This window comes from Odocoileus virginianus, chromosome 6, assembly GCF_023699985.2.
Source record: "Odocoileus virginianus isolate 20LAN1187 ecotype Illinois chromosome 6, Ovbor_1.2, whole genome shotgun sequence".
In the NCBI taxonomy this organism is placed as follows: Eukaryota; Metazoa; Chordata; class Mammalia; order Artiodactyla; family Cervidae; genus Odocoileus; species Odocoileus virginianus.
In genome coordinates this window covers 66042770-66061362 of record NC_069679.1, presented here as the reverse complement: position 1 = coordinate 66061362, position 18593 = coordinate 66042770, and the positions used below count along the sequence as shown (strand labels likewise).

Here is an 18593-nt window from a genome sequence, read left to right as displayed (position 1 = left end):
CTATAATGAAAAGGACATCTTTTCTGGGTGTTAGTTCTAGAAGGTCTTGTAGGTGTTCATAGAATCGTTCAACTTCAGCTTCTTCAGCATTACTGTGATATAGAATGGTTTGCCTTGGAAATGAGCAAACAGAAACCATTCTATTGTTTGAGATTGCATCCAAGTACTGCATTTTGGACTCTTCTGTTGACTATGATGGCTACTCCATTTCTTCTAAGGGATTCTTGCCCACAGTAGTAGATATAATGGCAAAATGATTTGATTTTGTGAGCTCATGTTACTAAAGTTCATATAAATCAGTAAACTGAAAAACCACTGGATACAATAATTGTGTTTCATAAAAAGTAGTTAAAGGATTCATTCAGCAAACAAACAGATTTTCTATACCCTAGCAATAATCATTTAAAAATACAATGTAAGCATTCTGCTTTTGGGTAGAGTGCAGTAGATCACAGCAGGTCAATACTTAACACCATAATGAGTAGAATCAAATAATTACAAAAATTCTACTTTTATAGACAGTAAGGAGCTTCAGACCAATAAACTAGACAAAATTCTAGAAATGAGGAAACTTTTCTAAGTGAAAATAATAATCTCTGGCTTTTCCTACCACCCACCTATCTCCACTGGTGGTATTTGCTGATTTTGGTCACAAGGCTGCCCATCAGCTGAAGGCAGAGAACTTTTGTTGGGATTTAAAGAAACCAGAAAGCTATTAGACATTTAGAAATTGGAAACCTGAATAGACTTAAACAAATGGTTGTTTTTTCCCTGGGAGCAATTGTGGATTTCAGTGCTGTACACAAGTCTGTAAGGCTAGACAAAAACTACTGAAAGGCAGAGTACAATCTTTTGCATTCTTCATAGTACTTAAGAAAGATCCGCTAGGGAAGTAAGCCTAACCAAAGAACAATGAAACTTCCCACTTTAAGATAAATGCAGTGTTTGAGGCTTATATTGTTTAGGCTGGAGGCAAGAGAGTCAGGCTAGAATGGAATACTATTAACGCTAAGTCTCCTACAGTGACAGGAAGGAATGGATGAAAACCCACCGTATTCTCAATCCAGCTCTAACCCAGTGAAATTTCTGACTGAACTGGAGTGATCACTTCCTCATGCTTTCTGCCTGTTGGCAGAACTGAAGACATTATGATGGATGATAAATCATCTCTAACCAATATGGTTCTTTTACACACAAAAACAGATTCATTTGGAAAATATTATAAAAGTTTAGTGATTCCATTTGTAAATAAAAATAAATTTATACACATAAATTACAAATGGATTAAAGTTATTATTTAAATATCTCTATTTTAAATAAATTCACCCAATTGGCAATATAAATTGGCATAACTACCTTAGAAAACAGTTTGTGATTTCATCCAGAAACTATATATTACTGAAACTCAGGAATTTCATTCCTCAGTGTATACTTCAGAGAAACTCTTACATATATTTTTATAAGACTATTATAGCAACACTTTTCTTAACAGCTCCAAGTGGAAATAAGTTGAATGTCCATCAACAGAAGGAGGTCTCAATAATTTGTGGCACAATGTACTATTTTACAGCAAAAAATAAAACAAAACAAATACAGTCCCCCTAAAACTTTAGCTATACACAATATGATGAATCTCATAGCGCTGAAAAACAGAAGCAAGGCACAATAGACTGTATTCAATTCATATAAAGTTCAAAGAGAAACAAAAATAAATTATAATATTTATGGATGTATACATATATAGTAAAACTAAATAAAAGCAAGGAACTGATAATGATAAAAATTCAGAATATTGGGTGGAAGAGATGGTTGTGATTGGGCCAAGAATGTATTTGCTCTTTATCCCTTAAGGCTTTGGCCAACATCTATTCACTCTGAGGTGGTTTACTATAATCAATAAATATGCTTAATTCAAACTATGTATGAACTAAATAATGATTTCTGGTGCTAGAAACATTGTAAAAGACTAACACATCTGACAAAAATTGAATTATGCTTCATCAACCAATCATAAACTTTTAAGAGTAAATATACAGATGGTGGCTTAGAGGTAAAGAATCTGCCTGCAATGTGGGAGACCCAGGTTCGAACGCTGGGTTGGGAAGATCTACTATGGGAAGATCCCTTGGAGAAGGCAATAGCTAACTAGTCCAGTATTCTTGCCTAAAAAATTCCAAGGACAGAGGAGCCTGGTGAGCCACAGTTCATGGGCTTGCAAAGATTTGGACACAACTGAGGAACTAACATTTCACTTTTCATACAGATGCATATTTATTTATACATGGTATACTATGGAGAGTATATTTCAAATTTAAATGCAACTGTACTATTTAGATAGTTTTAAATTACTCATATATTAACCAAATAAAATAAACATTACAACCAGATGTTTCACATTACCTCTAACCAAAACAAAATGATATTAGCTGAAAATACTAATGCTGCCAACGAATGCTGACAAGATATTTTATGACAATTTTTCTTCCAACACTTTTGAAAGGAAGAATCAGTTTCACATTTTTTTATGCCTCAGGCCTCAAATGCTCTGAAGTTGTTTTAGATGTAATAACAGGAACTGATGGGGAAAAAAAATCACTTATTATATGTCATCCATGAATCATGCTTCTTTTCCCCAAGGTATCTCTTGAGGAATAACTGTCATAATTCTAGAAGTAAAAAAAATCATAATAAAAAACTACTCATTTAGAGAGAAAGCCACTACTAAAAATAGGCAACATTTCTGCTTATTAATTAAACTAATAAAAGAGTATATTTATTTTCTGTTTCTAGGATGGACCTTCCCCAAAGCAACAATTTTGGTCCACTATTAAGATCTCATATAACTCTTTTAGGTAATTCCATTTAATAGCATGGCTCAACTAATTTTCGTATAATGACAAATCTCAGTATGAACTGAAAGATGGAATTATCTTTCTTTTGAATTACAGGCTGATTAACATAAGGTTACTTAAGAGGAACCTCAAATTCAATAAGTCCAAAACTTACCTCACTTCCTCTCAAACATTCCTTTTTCCTCTCCTCTTTAGATTAACAGCAACACAATCTACTTAGCTTCCCAAGTCAGAAACCTGAGTCAATCTTTCCACTTTCCCTTAAATATTCAATAAATCACCAAGTATTGTTGATTCTATTTTCTTAAATAATATTTCTTGACTATGAGTTCTTTTTCTTCAACTTCATGGTCATGCTTCAGTTCAAGTCTCAATCACTGCCTATATTCCTGCAATCCGGTTTCCTTCCTTATAAATGGAACCTCCTCTTCTCCACTGAAATAAGATCTTTCATTCATCAAAATAAAATCACCATCCTGATTATGCCACTTTCTTTCTTAAAATCACATAATGGCATCCGATAGTTTTCAGTTTCTTAACATGGCATAAAGGTTCATTGCCAGTCCTACATCTCAACAGTCTTTATTTTATACCTTATGATCTGATGTCATATTATCTCCTGTTTATAATTTCACAAATACCTCTGCTTCTGTATAGAATTTCAATTTGCTCAGTATACCTCTTGGAAAGATTTTGCTGATTATCTTTTTGAATAAGTGTCCTACCTATATATTCCATAGAATATTTTCTTCACCTTTATCATTTAACACATATTGCAATTATAAGAGCATGTTTAAGCATCACAAAAAATTAATTTCAACAAGCTCAGTTTTATTAATTCCCATTTTATCTTCTGAAAAATGAGATCTGGATTAGACTTAAGGTTCTTCCCAGTTAAACTATTTTACGAATTTATATCAAGTTGGAAAGAGTATCTTGACATGCCTGACTTTTCTCCCCAACTTTCTGCTAGAATATAACCATGGTATTAATTCCTGATGTTGTCCATACAAAACACCTGAGATACTGAAAGTAACAGAACATAAAGATTAATGAATTCAACTTATTTAAAAATAATGTAACCAATTAAAGAACTATTTACTAACAGCTTGAATTTATTGAAATTGATTTAGAAAAGTGTGATCAAATCAAAGTTAACAATTTGTTAAGATCTTTACATGTCATTGTTAACAGTTTAACTCAGTCTTGTTTATCCTTGACTACTGTTATCCAGTTATTAAATTTTATTAATGGAAAAGATAGTAAGTTCAGTTCTCATTAGATTTTAAACTGCTTTTAGAGAAGGGCCACATGTTATGCTAGAATACTAACAATCCACAGAATTTAGTAAAATGTAAAGACAGAAAAATGTGACTATGCTGTAATATTCAAAGAGTAACGTCAATTTTTCAGTTATTGTACTGTTAATTTTAGATTGAAACTGGCCTACTATGTTATCAAAAGAGCCAGTAAAATTTATTAGAAGACTAATATTTACAATGGGTGAGAGACTATAGGAAAAAGAAATTAAAATGATAAAGAAATACTTTATGCAAAATAATGTTTATATACAGTGCTTTCTTAAGTAAATTTTCAATGAGTTTTACAAGAAAGGGTTCCTTTTTTGATTTTCCTACCATGTATTGATGATGGTAGATGAAATCGGATGATGATTATCTGATACGTATATTTTAATTCAAACAGAATAACTGGGAGTTAAATGATATCCCAACACAGGTAAAGATTCAATAGTATAAAGAAAAGACAATTTGTTGCCCACCTTCCCGCCAAGATACTAAGTTTTTGTGGAGGTGAAAAATGCCATACTATACCTTGATTTCTTCTATTTCATCTGGTACTATCTTGTATGCTGATATAGTCCCACCCAACCTGAAATTAGGAGAAAAAAATATTCTCAAAACCGGCAACAGTGTATTAAAAAATATGGACTATTTTTGTCATTAGCAGCAGAGTGCCACCAGTAATTGCCCATTGCCCACCCCAATAACTATGGAGGAGAAAACAACCATTTTGTGCTCAGGTTTTCCATACAGTTGTTTAAAAAGACAGATAATAAATGACTACTGAAGGAGGAAACATAAGTCAGATTTTTAATCATAATTAAGTTTCTCTTATTGATGGTTTTTATGATGCTCAAACTGCCACTTTGATTAACAGATTCTGTCACAACTAAGATGTATCAAGAACAGTATCTGACATTTCTGTTTTCATGGCATCATGAAACATAGCTAGGTTTAAAATACTTATCAATTCAACACACCATCAGTATCCTATAGCACTGCACTCAGGTAGACTGATTCCAAATTTCATGTTATTTCCCTTACAACATGCTGCTTTCCTGACTCAAAGAAAGACTATGCTAGAAATAACAGTAGAATAATTTACTCTAGTCAATATGTAAAAGTATTATATTGGCAGTAACAGTGGTAGTTATAGCAATAATATTACAGTTAGTAGTATACTGAGTATTTACTATACGCCAAACATTCAATTGTCAGGTTATACATGTTTATTTTCTCATTTAACTCTAATAAATTATAATAAGGATTATGAAAAAATGAGACAAGCAATTTTTGAAAGTCTCACAACTAGAAATGGCAGACTGGGCTTAAGATAAGCAGTCTTATCTTCCAAAAATTGATGAGCAGCTTTTTAAAATTCATATGACAATTTAAGGGACAGAGAATAATCAAACAATCTTGAAAAGATGAAAGTTGGAGGATTTATATTTTCTGATATCAAGTTACTAAAGAGCTACAATAATCAAGACAATGTGGAGCTGGCATAAGAATAGACATACAAAGCAATAGAGTACACCTGAAAGTCTGGAAACAAATATCACATTTATGGTCAACTAGCTTTTGTTTTCCTTTTATTTTATTGTAAATATTGTAATTTGACATTTTAACCATTTTTAAGTGTACAATTAAATGATAAATGATGGGCAACCATCAGTACTATCTATTTCTAAAACTTACCCATTCCATAAACAGAAACTCTATTAAAAAAAAACAAAAACAAAACCCAGAAACTCTATCATCATTAAGGAATAACTTCTCATTTTCCCCTACCCTCGTTTCCCTGTAACTACTAACCAACTTTGTCTTCACGAATTTGACTTCTCTAGGAAACTCACAAAGAGAAACCATACAATATTTGTCCTTTTGCGTCTGGAAAATGTCACTGTGCCTAGTTTTCAAGCTTTATCCACACTGTAGCACCGTATCAGAACTTCATTCCTTTTTTATGACTGTATAATTTCCATTGTATGTATATACCATGTTTATTTATCCATTCATCTGTTAATAGAAACTTAATTGCTTCAATTTTTTGGCTACTGTAAACAATACTGCAATAAACATTAGCATACAATATCTGAATCTCTCTTTCCAGTTCTTTTGGATATTTACCTAGGAGGTGGAACTGCTCAATCATATAGTAATTGCAAGTTTAGCATCTGAAAGACCACCAGTTTTCTGAAGTGACTGTATAGATTTTATTGATACACTACCACCAAGAATGCATGAGGGTTCCAATTTATCCACATCTTCATCAATACTTGTTATTCTATTTTTTTAAATGGCTACCCTAATGGGTATAAAGTATCTTTTCATATTCTTACTGGCCACATGTGTCTCTTATCTAAAGAAATAACGATTCAAGTGCTCTGACAATTTTTAAATCGGGTTTTCTTTTTGCTGGTGAGCTGTATATATACATTCAGGATATTAAACCCTTATCTGAGGTATTATTTCCAGATATTTTCTCTCATTCTGTAGGTTGTCTTTTACTTTCTTGATAATAGACTTTGATGTACAAAAACTTTTAATTTTGGTGAAGTCCAGTTTATGCACTTTTTTCTTTCATTGCTCACCTTCCTGGTGTAATGCATTAGAATCCACTGCCAAATCCAATGTCTTGAAGGTTTATTACTACATTTTCTTGAAAGTGTTTTATTATTTTAGTGCTTCTATTTAGGGTACTGATCCATTTTGAGTTAATGTTTGTATATGGCACAAGATATGATTTTAAGTTAATTCTTTCCCATGTGGAAATCCAATCATTTAGCACCATTTCTTTCCGAAAGCTGTTCTCACAGCTTTGACTCAGCACCCTTGTCTAAAGTCAGTTTTCCATGGATACAGGTTTATTTCTGGATCCTTAATTTTATACTATTGGTCTATAGGTCTACCTTTATTTTTAGACGCTATTTTAAATGGAGCAGCTTCTAACTTACTCTTCAGATTTTTCATTGCTGATGTATAGAAACAAATGATTTTCCTGTGTCGATCTTGTACTCTGCAACTTTTCTGAACTTGACTATTGATCCTAGTAACTTTCTTTTGGATTCTCTAGGATTTTCTATACACAGGATCATGTTATCTGTGAATTGAGTTAGATTTACTTCTCACTTAACCATCTGGATACCTTTTATGTCCTGTCTTTGTCTAAATACTCTGGTTAGAACTTCCAGTGCAATGTTCAGTATCAGTGGTGAAGCTTTCCATTTTCCACAACTGAATATGATGTCAGTTGTGGGATTTTCACAAATGCTTTTTTATCAGGTTAAGTAGGTCCCCTTCTATTTCTAGATTTCTGAGTGTTTTTACCATGGAAAGACGCTGGGTTTTTGTTAAATGTTTTCTCTGTGTCAAATGAGATGATCATGTGGTTTTTTGCCTTTCAATCTTTGTCTTAATGTGGTACATTACAGTAATTAATTTTCCTATGTTGAACTACCCTTGAATTCCTGGGGGTATTGAACTACCCTTGAATTCCTGGGGGTAATCTGACTTGGTCACCATGTATAATCCTTTTAATACATTTGGATTCAGTGCCTTAATATTTTCTTGAGTCCTCCAAAAAAAAAAAAAAAGGATTATACATGGTGACCAAATCGGATTAACCCAGGAATTCAAGGGTAGTACAACATAAGAAAATGTTGCATTTTTGGGGGATTGGAATGAAAACTGACCTTTCCCTGTCTATGGCCACTGCTGAGTTTTTCAAATTTGCTGGCATATTGACTGCAACACTTTAACAGCATCATCTTTTAGGATTTGAAATAGCTCAGCTGGAATTATATCACCTCCACTAGTTTTGTTTGAAGTAATGCTTCCTAAGGTCCACTTGACTTCACACTCAAAGATGTCTGGCTCAAGGTGAGTGACCATACCATCATGGTTATCTAAATTCAAATTCATTAGGAATAGAAATACTTAAAGGTAATTCAAAGTTTCTCAAAAATAGTTTGATTTTTCTCCCCAGTCATATCTTCCTCTGCTACAGTTCTCCCCATTTTTTGTTATGATAAATGTTAATTGACCCACTAGTGCATGTCAGAAGTGTGAAAATCTTTTAAATGTCTACCTTTCTCAACCCCTACATAACATTCCCTGGTGGCTCAGATGGTAAAGCATCTGCCTACAATGAGGGAGACCTGGGTTCAATCCCTGGGTTGGGAAGATCTCCTGGAGAAGGAAATGGCAACCCACTCCAGTGTTCTTGCCTGGAAAATCCCATGGACAGAGGATCCTGGCAGGCTACAGTCCATGAGATTGCAAAGAGTCGGACACGACTGAGCGACTTCACTTTCACATAATTTAATGACAGTCATATTTTTATTTGCCATAATTTATCTGGAAAATATTCATTCCTCCATTTTCACTTTCTTTAAGATTTTATTATTTCTAACCACGGTTTTAGGAGTATCCTCATCATAGCTGTACAAATCTTATCTTTCCACAATATAATTTTTGCCACGTCACATCCTAATTAATTTATGGGCAATACCTTAAGAAGTGTGACGAAATTCCTTTAATAAACTTGACTCCTTAAGTCTATTTCTTGTTTTGTTTTCTGTTATCCCTTCATAGTACCTGTTTGTTACAACCATGCCAATTGTCAACAGTTTCATAAGTGCATTAGGCAATCCTTTGCTTTATGTCTCTCAATTACTCTTCTCCATCCCCAAAACTTCAAATCACCTTTCAGGAATCAAATACCACTTTCAGAACACTTATACAAACTCTGGAAGCAGAAATAGGCACCTCCTCTACTATGAATAGTGCCTTACTCATATTTGCATTATAGCTTTTCTTCTATTATTATAATTATCTGCTTAGAGATCTATATTCTCCACTAGATAATGAAGGTACAGATTATATTTAAATTACTTTCTATACCTGGCAAATAGTGAGTACTTATAGTTTGAAAAATCAGCACACATTTGGCGAATGAATTAATGAATTCAGGGGAGTCAGACATATGAAATTTCACCAAGATCCTGAGCAAAAATCTTTTTTCAAAGCAGTATCTACAGACTTTTGGATCAACATGGCAAAGTAGGAAGATGTGGAAATCAGCATCCTGCATGAACACATCAAAAACAGATCTATATTACTCTAGGAGGTGGGTCAAAAAAGATCTTGGTTTATGGAAGAGTGTGTTCTGCCTATGTTTTCCTCTAGGAGTTTTATGGTATAGCCTTATATTTAGGTCTTTAATTTATTGTGAGTTTATTTTTGTGTGTGGTGTTCGGGAGTTTTCTAATTTCATTCTTTTATATGAAACAGTTCAGTTTTCCAAGCACTACTTATTAAAGAGCCTGTCTTTTCTCCACTGTACATTCTTTGATTCTTTTGTGATAAATTAACAGATCATAAGTGTGGGGGGTTATTTCTGGGCTTGCTATCCTGTTCCATTGATCTGTAAGTTAGTTTTTATGCCAAAACCATATGGTTTTGATTACTATAGTTTTGCTATTCAGAGTCTTTTGAGTTTCCATACAAATTGTAAAATATTTTTGTTCTAGATCTGTGAAAAATGCCATTGGTAATTTGATAGGGATTGCATTAAATCTGTAGATTGCTTTGGGTAGTACAGTCATTTTCACAATATTGATTCTCCCAATTCAAGAAAATGGTATATTTCTTCCATCTGTGCCATCCTGATCTTAAAGTTTTCATCAGTATCTTATAGCTTTCTGAGTACAGGTCTTTTGTGTCCTTAGGTAGGTTTATTCCTAGGTATTTCATTCTTTTTCAAGTGACAGTAAATGGGATTGTTTCCTTAATTTCTCTTTTACCTTCTATACTGTTGATGAGAATGTAAACTGGCACAAACACTATGGAGAACAGTATGGAGGTTCCTTAAAAAATATAGAGAGAGCAACTATATGATGCAGCAATCCCGCTCCTGGGCATATGCCTGGAGAAAATCATAATTTTAAAAGGTACACGCACCCCAATGTTCACTGCAACACTGTTTTAAATAGTCAGGACATGGAAGCAACCTAAATGTCCATCGACAGAAAAATAAAGAAGATGTGTTTCATATACAATGGAATATTATATTATTCAGCCATAAAAAAGAATGAAATAGTGCCATTTGCAGCAACATGGCTGGATCCAGAGACTGCCATACTGGGTTAAGTATGACAGAAAGAAAATATCATATGATATCACTTACATATGGAATCTAAAATATGGCACAAATAAATGTATCTACAAAACAGAAATACAGTCACAGATGTAGAAAACAATCTTATGGTTGCTGGGGTAAAATGACTGGGAGGAAGGATTAACTGGTAGATTTGGATGGACATACGGAGAAGACAATGGCACCCCACTCCAGTACTCTTGCCTGGAAAATCCCGTGGACAGAGGAGCCTGGTAGGCTGCAGTCCATGGGATCGTGAAGAGTCAGACATGACTGAGAGACTTAACTTTCACTTTTCACTTTTATGCACTGGAGAAGGAAATGGCAACCCACTCTAGTGTTTTAGCCTGGAGAATCCCAGGGATGGGGCCACACAGAGTCGGACATGACTGAAGTGACTTAACAGTAGCAGCATACGTAATACTGTATATAAAACAGATAACTAATAAGGACCTACTGTACAGCACAGGGACTTCCACTCATACTCTTCTAATAGCCTGTATGGGAAAGAATCTGGAGAGTTATTTGTTGTCATGTTGCGCTCTTTGCGATGCCATGGACTGCCAGGTTTCCCTGTCCTTCACCATATCCCAGAGCTTGCTGAAACTCATGTCCATTGAGTCGGTGATGCCATCCAACCATCTTGTCCTCTGTTGTCCCCTTCTCCACTTGCCTTTGGTCTTTCCCAGCATCAGGGTCTTTTCTAATGAATCAGCTCTTTGCATCAGGTGGCCAAAGATGTAACCACCTGATGCCAAAGAAAGAGTGGAGATATGTATGTATGTATGTATGTATGTATGTATATGTGTGTGTGTGTGTGTGTGTGTGGTATGTATAACTGATTCACTTTGCTGTACAACAGAAAGTAACATTGTAAATCAACTACTGTTGTTTAGTTACTAAGTCATGTTGGGCTCTTTTTTGACCTCATGGACTGTGGCCCACCAGGTTCCTCTGACCATGGGATTTCCCAGACAAGAATATTGGAGTGGGTTGCCATTTCCTTCCTCAGGGGAGCTTCCTCACCTGGGTTTGAACCTGCGTCTCCTGGACTGCAGGCAGATTTTTTACTGTATACTCCAATTAAAAAAAAAAAAAAATCTACATGAGGAACAATCTTCACTAAAAACTAATGAAAACTGGTATAAAGACTTCTATACAACCAAGGCTGTAAGACAGATCCACAAGAAATCAGGTAGCAGAAGTGATCAGATCAGGCCTTGTGTCCCTGGGAGGGGACTTGGAGTAAAAGGGAGATTACAGGGGTAGAGATTCTTCCTGAAGGGGAAGTGGTTCCAGCCACATCTTGAGGGTCCCAGCCCTGAGATAAGGCACAGGTAACTCCTTGGCATTTTGAGCTCTGCTGGGACTAATAGGAAGGCTGTAGTCAGCATGTAGTCAGCTGTAGTCGTGAGGAATGAACCCACAGCAGAACAGAGAGGGATAATTAGGACTGCGCAAGTGGCTGTCCAGTTGCCCATAATAGCCCCAGCGTGTACTCCAGCCTGAGCTGAACCAATGCTTCAGCTTCACTTACTTTTATGTCACAGTCACAGACTGGATTGAGAGTTGTGGCAACTGGAAAGAGCTCAGGTGTGGATGCAGAGTTTATTCAGACCTGGGCAAGTGTCTGAGCAAAGCGTGGTAGGTAGTATTTACTGAGAAAGCATATCAGAAGAAACCTTGATCTCTGACAGTGGCCAGGCTATCACAGCCTGCATCCTGATATACATTAAGAGGCTATGTGAGCTCTGCTTGTCCTGTGGCATGGCCCTACAGCAGCACAGGGTTACTGGAGACTGGGAAGGAGAATGAGGCTTGGGGGAAAAGACTAGGCCAAAATACACCAGGTACCTCTATAAAAGATGCTCAAAGTTTGATCACTAAAAGCCTTTGATTAGAAACTCCCCTCTTTAATATCTATGGATGATAGTCAAGCTCACTAGGGTTAAATGGATATTTTTTAATCTCATCATTCTTCTCCATTATTTTGGTAAATGAGAAGAGTTTCTGTACCAACTTCATCAAGGAAGGAAATGGAATTTATTGAGAATTTATATTGGATATTACTAAGCATTTTTACATACACTCTCTCAGTACAGTCTCTATGTATGGTTCAGAAAGGTTAATTTGCTTAAGGATATAATCTCATGGACAGAGGAGCCTGGTGGGCTGCAGTCCATGGGGTTGCAAAGAGTCAGGCACGACTAAGCAACTAACACTATAGATGGCTAACAAGGAGAAAAGTGTCATTTACCTATATCTATGTCATTTCAATGCCCAGACCTTTTCTCCCAGATGGTGCTAGTGGTAAAAGAAACCATTTGCAATGCAGAAGACTTAAGAGACATGGGACTGATTCCTGTGTCAGGAAGACCCCTTGGAGGAGGGTATGGCAACTCGCTCCAGTATTCTTGCCTGGAGAATCCCCATGGATAGAGGAGCCTGGTGGGCTACAGTCCATAGTGTCACAGAGTTGAACAGAGCTGAAGTGATTTAGCACACATACTTGTCTGTGTCAGATAATACGTATCTTAGAATTAAGTTTTCATATATAAATGTTATTCTAAAGACAGTAGTCATGTATGGATGTGAGAGTTGGACCATAAAGAAAGCTAAGTGCCGAAGAATTGATGCCTTTGAGCTGTGGTGTTGGGGAAGACTCTTGAGAGTTCCTTGGACTGCAAGGAGATCCAACCAGTCCATCCTAAAGGAAATCAGTCCTGAATATTCATTGGAAGGACTGATGCTGAAGCTGAAACTCCAATACTTTGGCAACCTGATAAGAAGAGCTGACTCACAGGAAAAGACCCTGATGCTGGGAAAGATTGAAGGTGGGAGGAGAAGGGGACAACAGAGGATGAGATGGTTGGATGGCATCACTGACAGGATGGATATGAGTTTGAGTAGGCTCTGGGAGTTGGTGATGGACAGGGAAGCCTGGCATGCTGCAGTCCATGGGGTCACAAGGAGTTGGACACAACTGAGCAACTGAACTAAAACTGAAAGACAGAGAATGTTCTTCAGACTTCAGTTCATGTAAACATTAGAAAATTAAATTATCATTAAGAATATTAACTTAAATATATTCTTAAATTCAAACAACTCATACAGATGATCACTGGAATACAACAAGTTTTGTTATAATGACTTACAAATTAAAAGATAAATAAATTTAGAAAGAACTTAGAAAATCTTTTAAGATCTTTAAAAATTTGACCTGACCATTGTACTTAGTATACTGTGTTCAAGCCTTTATTTATAAGAATGCTGTTGCCCTTATTTGTAGTTTTAATGTTTTATAATCTTATATTTAATAAACACTAGTGAAATTTCATTGCATGTATTTCACATAATACAGCTATAGTAAACACGAAGAACTCATAGATTATATGATAATTTGCCCAGGACTAACATAAACTAATTTCTTGCTGATATGCAAAGTGTATAATCCATAATTAAATGAGAATGGAGAGTAGAATTTAAATTATCTAAAACAGAAACATCTGTGAGTCTCTAAAGCCTTATTTACAAAGATTCTTTTGGTAATGTTACTAAAATTCTGTTAATATATTTGCTAGAATAACATGCCTAAAAACTTTTGTTCATTGATTCAATACATACTTATTGAGTATGTATTATATGCTAGGCATGTTCCACGTATGAGAAAGAAGGCAGTGAACAAAACAAATCTGGTCCTTATACTTATGGCTCTTACTTCTATCAGGGATACAGGTATAAATAAACAAATAAATAAGAAAGATTTCAATCCAATAAGATCTGTGAGGAAAACAGGAAAACCAGGATGATGTGTTAGCATACACAAGATTTACTGGTGCCAGTTAAGCTCTGAAAAAGTCATAATTTAAACTAAGGTCTGATATTAATTCTGGGTAACTATATATATTCAAAGTACTAAAGCTATTCTAAAAATGAGCAAAAACTTATAATTCAAAAATTTCTCTAATTTAATGCCAATTTTATCAACACTGCATTTAAATAAGCGAGATTGTATATTTCTATACTACTTGGTTCAGGTTGAAAGTAACCTGAATTTATCTCTCCTGCCTCCTTTCCTTCTTTGCCTTTCCTTTATCTTTCTTTCCTACTCCAGTGTTATCCCAGGTTCAGATAAAGATCAACTGTATGGTTACCCTAGGCATTACCTGGGCTTTCAAGGAGCATTAGTGGTAAAGAATCTGCTTGCCAATGTAGAAGACATAAAAGACACAGGTTTGACACCCCAGTCAGGAAGATCCCCTGGAGAGAGCATGGCAACCCACTCCAGTATTCTTGCCTGGAGAATCCCATGGACAGAGAAGCCTGGCAGGCTATAGTCCACTGGGTCACAAAGAGTCAGACATGACTGAAGTGACTTAGCATGCAAATAGGCATTACCTAAGCACCTCCAGAAGGAAATACCAGTAACAAGGTGATTGATATAAAAATCCTCAAATACTGAGGAATTGTAGGTACAAGGTACTACAGAAGGTGGACGATTTTAAGCTAGCAGATGGCTTATATATGAAGACTCTCAGTCTTCAGTACAGGTAAACAAACTTACTCTGATGGTGAAGGAACAGTAGAAAGATCTCCAGGTAAAAAGCAGAAGTCAAATTATTTGCTGAGTTTGAAAAAGTGGAAAAGAGTACTGAGAGGGATTTCACTAAGCTGTAGGAGGAATTGAAAAAAAGTAGTCAAGGTCTAGACCATAAAGAAGGCCGAGCGTCAACCAATTGATGCTTTTGAATTACGGTGCTAAAGAAGACGCTTGAGAGTCACCTGGATTCTAAGGTGATCAAACCAGTCAATCCTAAAGGAAATCAACCTTGAATATTCACTGGAAGGGCTGATGCTGAAGCTGAAGCTTCAATACTTTGGCCACTTGATGATAAGAGCCAACTCACTGAAAAGGACCCTGATGCTGGGAAAGATTGAGGGCAGGAGGAGAAGAGGGCGATAGAGGATGAGATGGTTGGATAACATTACGACTCAATGGATATGAATTTGAGCAAACTCTGGGAGATAGTGGAGGACTGAGAGCCTAGCGAGCTGCAGTTCATGGGGTTGCAGAGTCGGACACAACTTAGTGACGGAACAGCAACAGATCATACTGGAAAGGTATAGTAGGCAGAATAACGCCCCTGTGAATATGTTAGGTTGTATGGTTGTCGTTGTTGTTTAGTCACTAAGTCATGTCTGACTCTTTGCGACTACATGGACTGTAGCCCACCAGGTTCCTCTGTCCAAGGAATTCTCCAGGATACTAGAGTGGGGTTGCCATTTCCTTCTCCAGGGGAACTTCCCGACTGAGGAACTGAACCTGATTCTCCTGCACTGGCAGGCAGATTCTTTATCACGGAACCATCAGGGAAGCCCAGGCTATCTGGCAGAGTCAAATTAAACCTGCAGATGGGATAAAGCTAATCAGCTGACTTCAAAATAGGGAATGTATTCTGGATTATCTTGTTGATTCCCAACGTAAAACTACAAGGGTACCTTAAAAGTAGAAGAGAGATGGTAATGTGAAGATTAGGATTCTTGATGTTGCTTGCTTTTAAACTGGAAGGGATGATGAGCCCTGGTAAGAAGGTGGCCACCAAAAGCTGGAAAAAGCAAGGAAAAGAATTCTCCCCTTCAGTCTCCAGAAAGGAATGTAGTCCTGCCCACATCTTGATCTGAGCCTAAGTGAGATCCTGTTTTATTGTTGTGTAGTCGAGATCCTGTATGGGATTTCTAAATTATAGAATTGTAAGATAACAAATATGTGCTGTTTTAAGCCATTTACAATCATCTATTATGGTAGCCACAGAAAACAAACATATAATGTCTAAAATAGATACAGTAAAGGGCACTGTATGAAATATGCATGCAAATATCAGAAGAAACAACTGCAAGAAACTGGCTGCTTCTGGAAACAGCAGGATAAAAGCAAGTAGCTGGTTTTCATTGTTGTTGTAAGTTATTTTAGCATTGTTTGATTTTTTTAAAACATGTGAATGTATTACTTCAATGAAAAATAAGAATTAAGTGTTTTAAAAAAGAAAAACAATACGAACAAAAAACGTCGTATATATGGAGGAAAAATCCACTTTCTTTTTGAATGTTTGCCAGGAGTACAAGTGGAAGATTCAGTCAAGCTGAGCTGCAGCTGTTCTTTTCACTGTTTTTATTTTTCACATTAACCAGCAATTATCTTTCAAACTTTTCTGTTCTTCTTACCTCTAACATATCTGTTCTTCCTTCTCAAGTAACACTATAAAAAACCAACAGGACTACCAGGAAGAAAGGTCTATCTATTAATCATGATTTTTCAACAATAAAATAGTTCATTTCACTTGCAAGTTAACTGCAGAGAGGTTAATAGAATTTGTAGTATTAACCCATATTATTGACTGGAAACTTGTAGATAGAAGAACATGTAGCTGGAGAATACCCCAACTTCAGGTCCATGAAATGAGCTCTAAACTCTGGTCACAACTTGAATGAGGAGACTAATAGTACAAAGACAGTCTGATCTTTAGAGAAAGAGCAGAGTAAAAGCAAAATGCTCCTAGTGAAAACTTGGAAAAACACCATTCCAAGAAAGATGATCTCCTTCCTCTACAGACTTTTAATATTCAATAGTAATCCCAATTCATTTGTCATGTAATCATATATATCATTTTTGTTAATGTTCCCAGTATGTGTGTTATTTTTAAATGCATTATAAACTACTTAGTAGGAACAATTCTAATTTTTTTAAAAAAGGTACTACATTCAGTATTTTAGCATTCTTGTATGCTAATTTTATATATAAATTGAATAAATACTATGGAGATATTTTGCATTGAGAAAGATGAACAATTAAGGATGGAACTTGTTCATTTTCTTTTTTTATTTCTGTGTTTTCCCTGCTCCCTGCTAAGTGGTTCATCCAGGCATCCTGCCAAAGCTAATTCAACTTTCTGACAACTTACCTCAGACATTATAAGCTACTGAAGTTATAAATTTATAGCACTGAAGAAGCATATCTTTATAACATTTTTTATATTCCAGCAACATGCATTTGTAAAATTCAGTAAAATGCTAAAAGAAAAAAAAAATCCCAAAGGTAATTTCAACAAGATTATAATTTTAATTGCCTTATCTACATTCTTATTCTCTGTTGAAAAAAAAAAATCTGCCCAAACCACCAGAATGGCTCCCAAGTGGCAGTGATTTTGCTCCCTGGGGACACTTCGCAATGTCTAGATAAGTTTTCATTAGTTATAGCTTAGATGGTAGTACTGGCATCCAGCAGGGAGAGACCAGAGGTGTTGCTTAACATCCGATCATGCACAAGAGAGCCTCCCATGACAACTAGCTAGCCCAAAATGACAATAAAGCTGAGATTGAGAAACTCTGCACCAGAGGAATAGAGTAGTCAAATAGAAAATGACAAAACATTTTCTTAGAAGTATCTACAACATATTTATCATGGATTTGATACAGATGAAGGTCTATTAACTTGTCCAAGTCAGGTTCACCTCTGGAGTAGGGTTCTATGTAAATTAAAAAAACATAAAACCATCTCAACAGATACTGGAAAAGTACTTGATAAAATTCTATATTGACTCCTGATTTAAATAAGCAAAATCTAAAGAGTCAAGTAAAGTAGGAATAGAAGGAAATTTCTGAAGGGGATATATTAATACAATAAATCAAAAGTAACATTATACTAAATGGTGAGACGTCAGAAACATTCTCACTAAAAAGTCAGGAAAGCATACAATTTTCAGTTATAGTTAAATTCACACATAAGAGCTTAGTAGAATAAGTAAGAGTTGGAAGGTTCAAAAGCAAAACTAAACTCCCAATAATGATCAATCAGAAAATGTAGGAGAGAATAAAAGGACTACGATATTCACCACAGTAAATACATAAGAACATGTACACACATTCACACACACAAACACACTACTTACATATAAAGCCAATGAGAAATTTGAAAAATCTGCTTTTTAACTAAAGAAAGCCAAGTGTATGTACATATGCACGTAACTGTTTGTAAGGGCAATCCTTTCAAATTCATAGTCCTTCCAGACACCTAGAGGCAGATCCTCACAGTCAGAGGCTGGGTTGCAAGCTTACAGCCTAGACTGAGGTCAATCTTTTAAGGTGATTTCTTTGGACATCTGTATGTACTGCTGTTTGTGTGAATTCCTTTTATCATGAATGAACTCTCTTGGCTAACAAAGTTCCTAACTCTCCCTATTTTCTTATATCTGGAACTCAAAATGTCTACAATATTTTTCCGGA

General features: G+C 35.6%; 1 protein-coding gene across 18 annotated transcripts in view; it reads right to left on the bottom strand.

Moving 5' to 3' along the window:
* The window catches only part of GPHN (gephyrin), a 520258-nt gene that overhangs the window by 330451 nt on the left and 171214 nt on the right, over positions 1–18593 (bottom strand). For all 18 annotated transcript variants that reach the window (XM_070469503.1, XM_070469504.1, XM_070469505.1 and 15 more), the window contains one exon: positions 4685–4742. In XM_070469503.1, coding sequence (XP_070325604.1) covers positions 4685–4742 — 58 coding nt within the window. Of the gene's footprint in view, positions 1–4684; positions 4743–18593 lie in introns of those variants that run through there.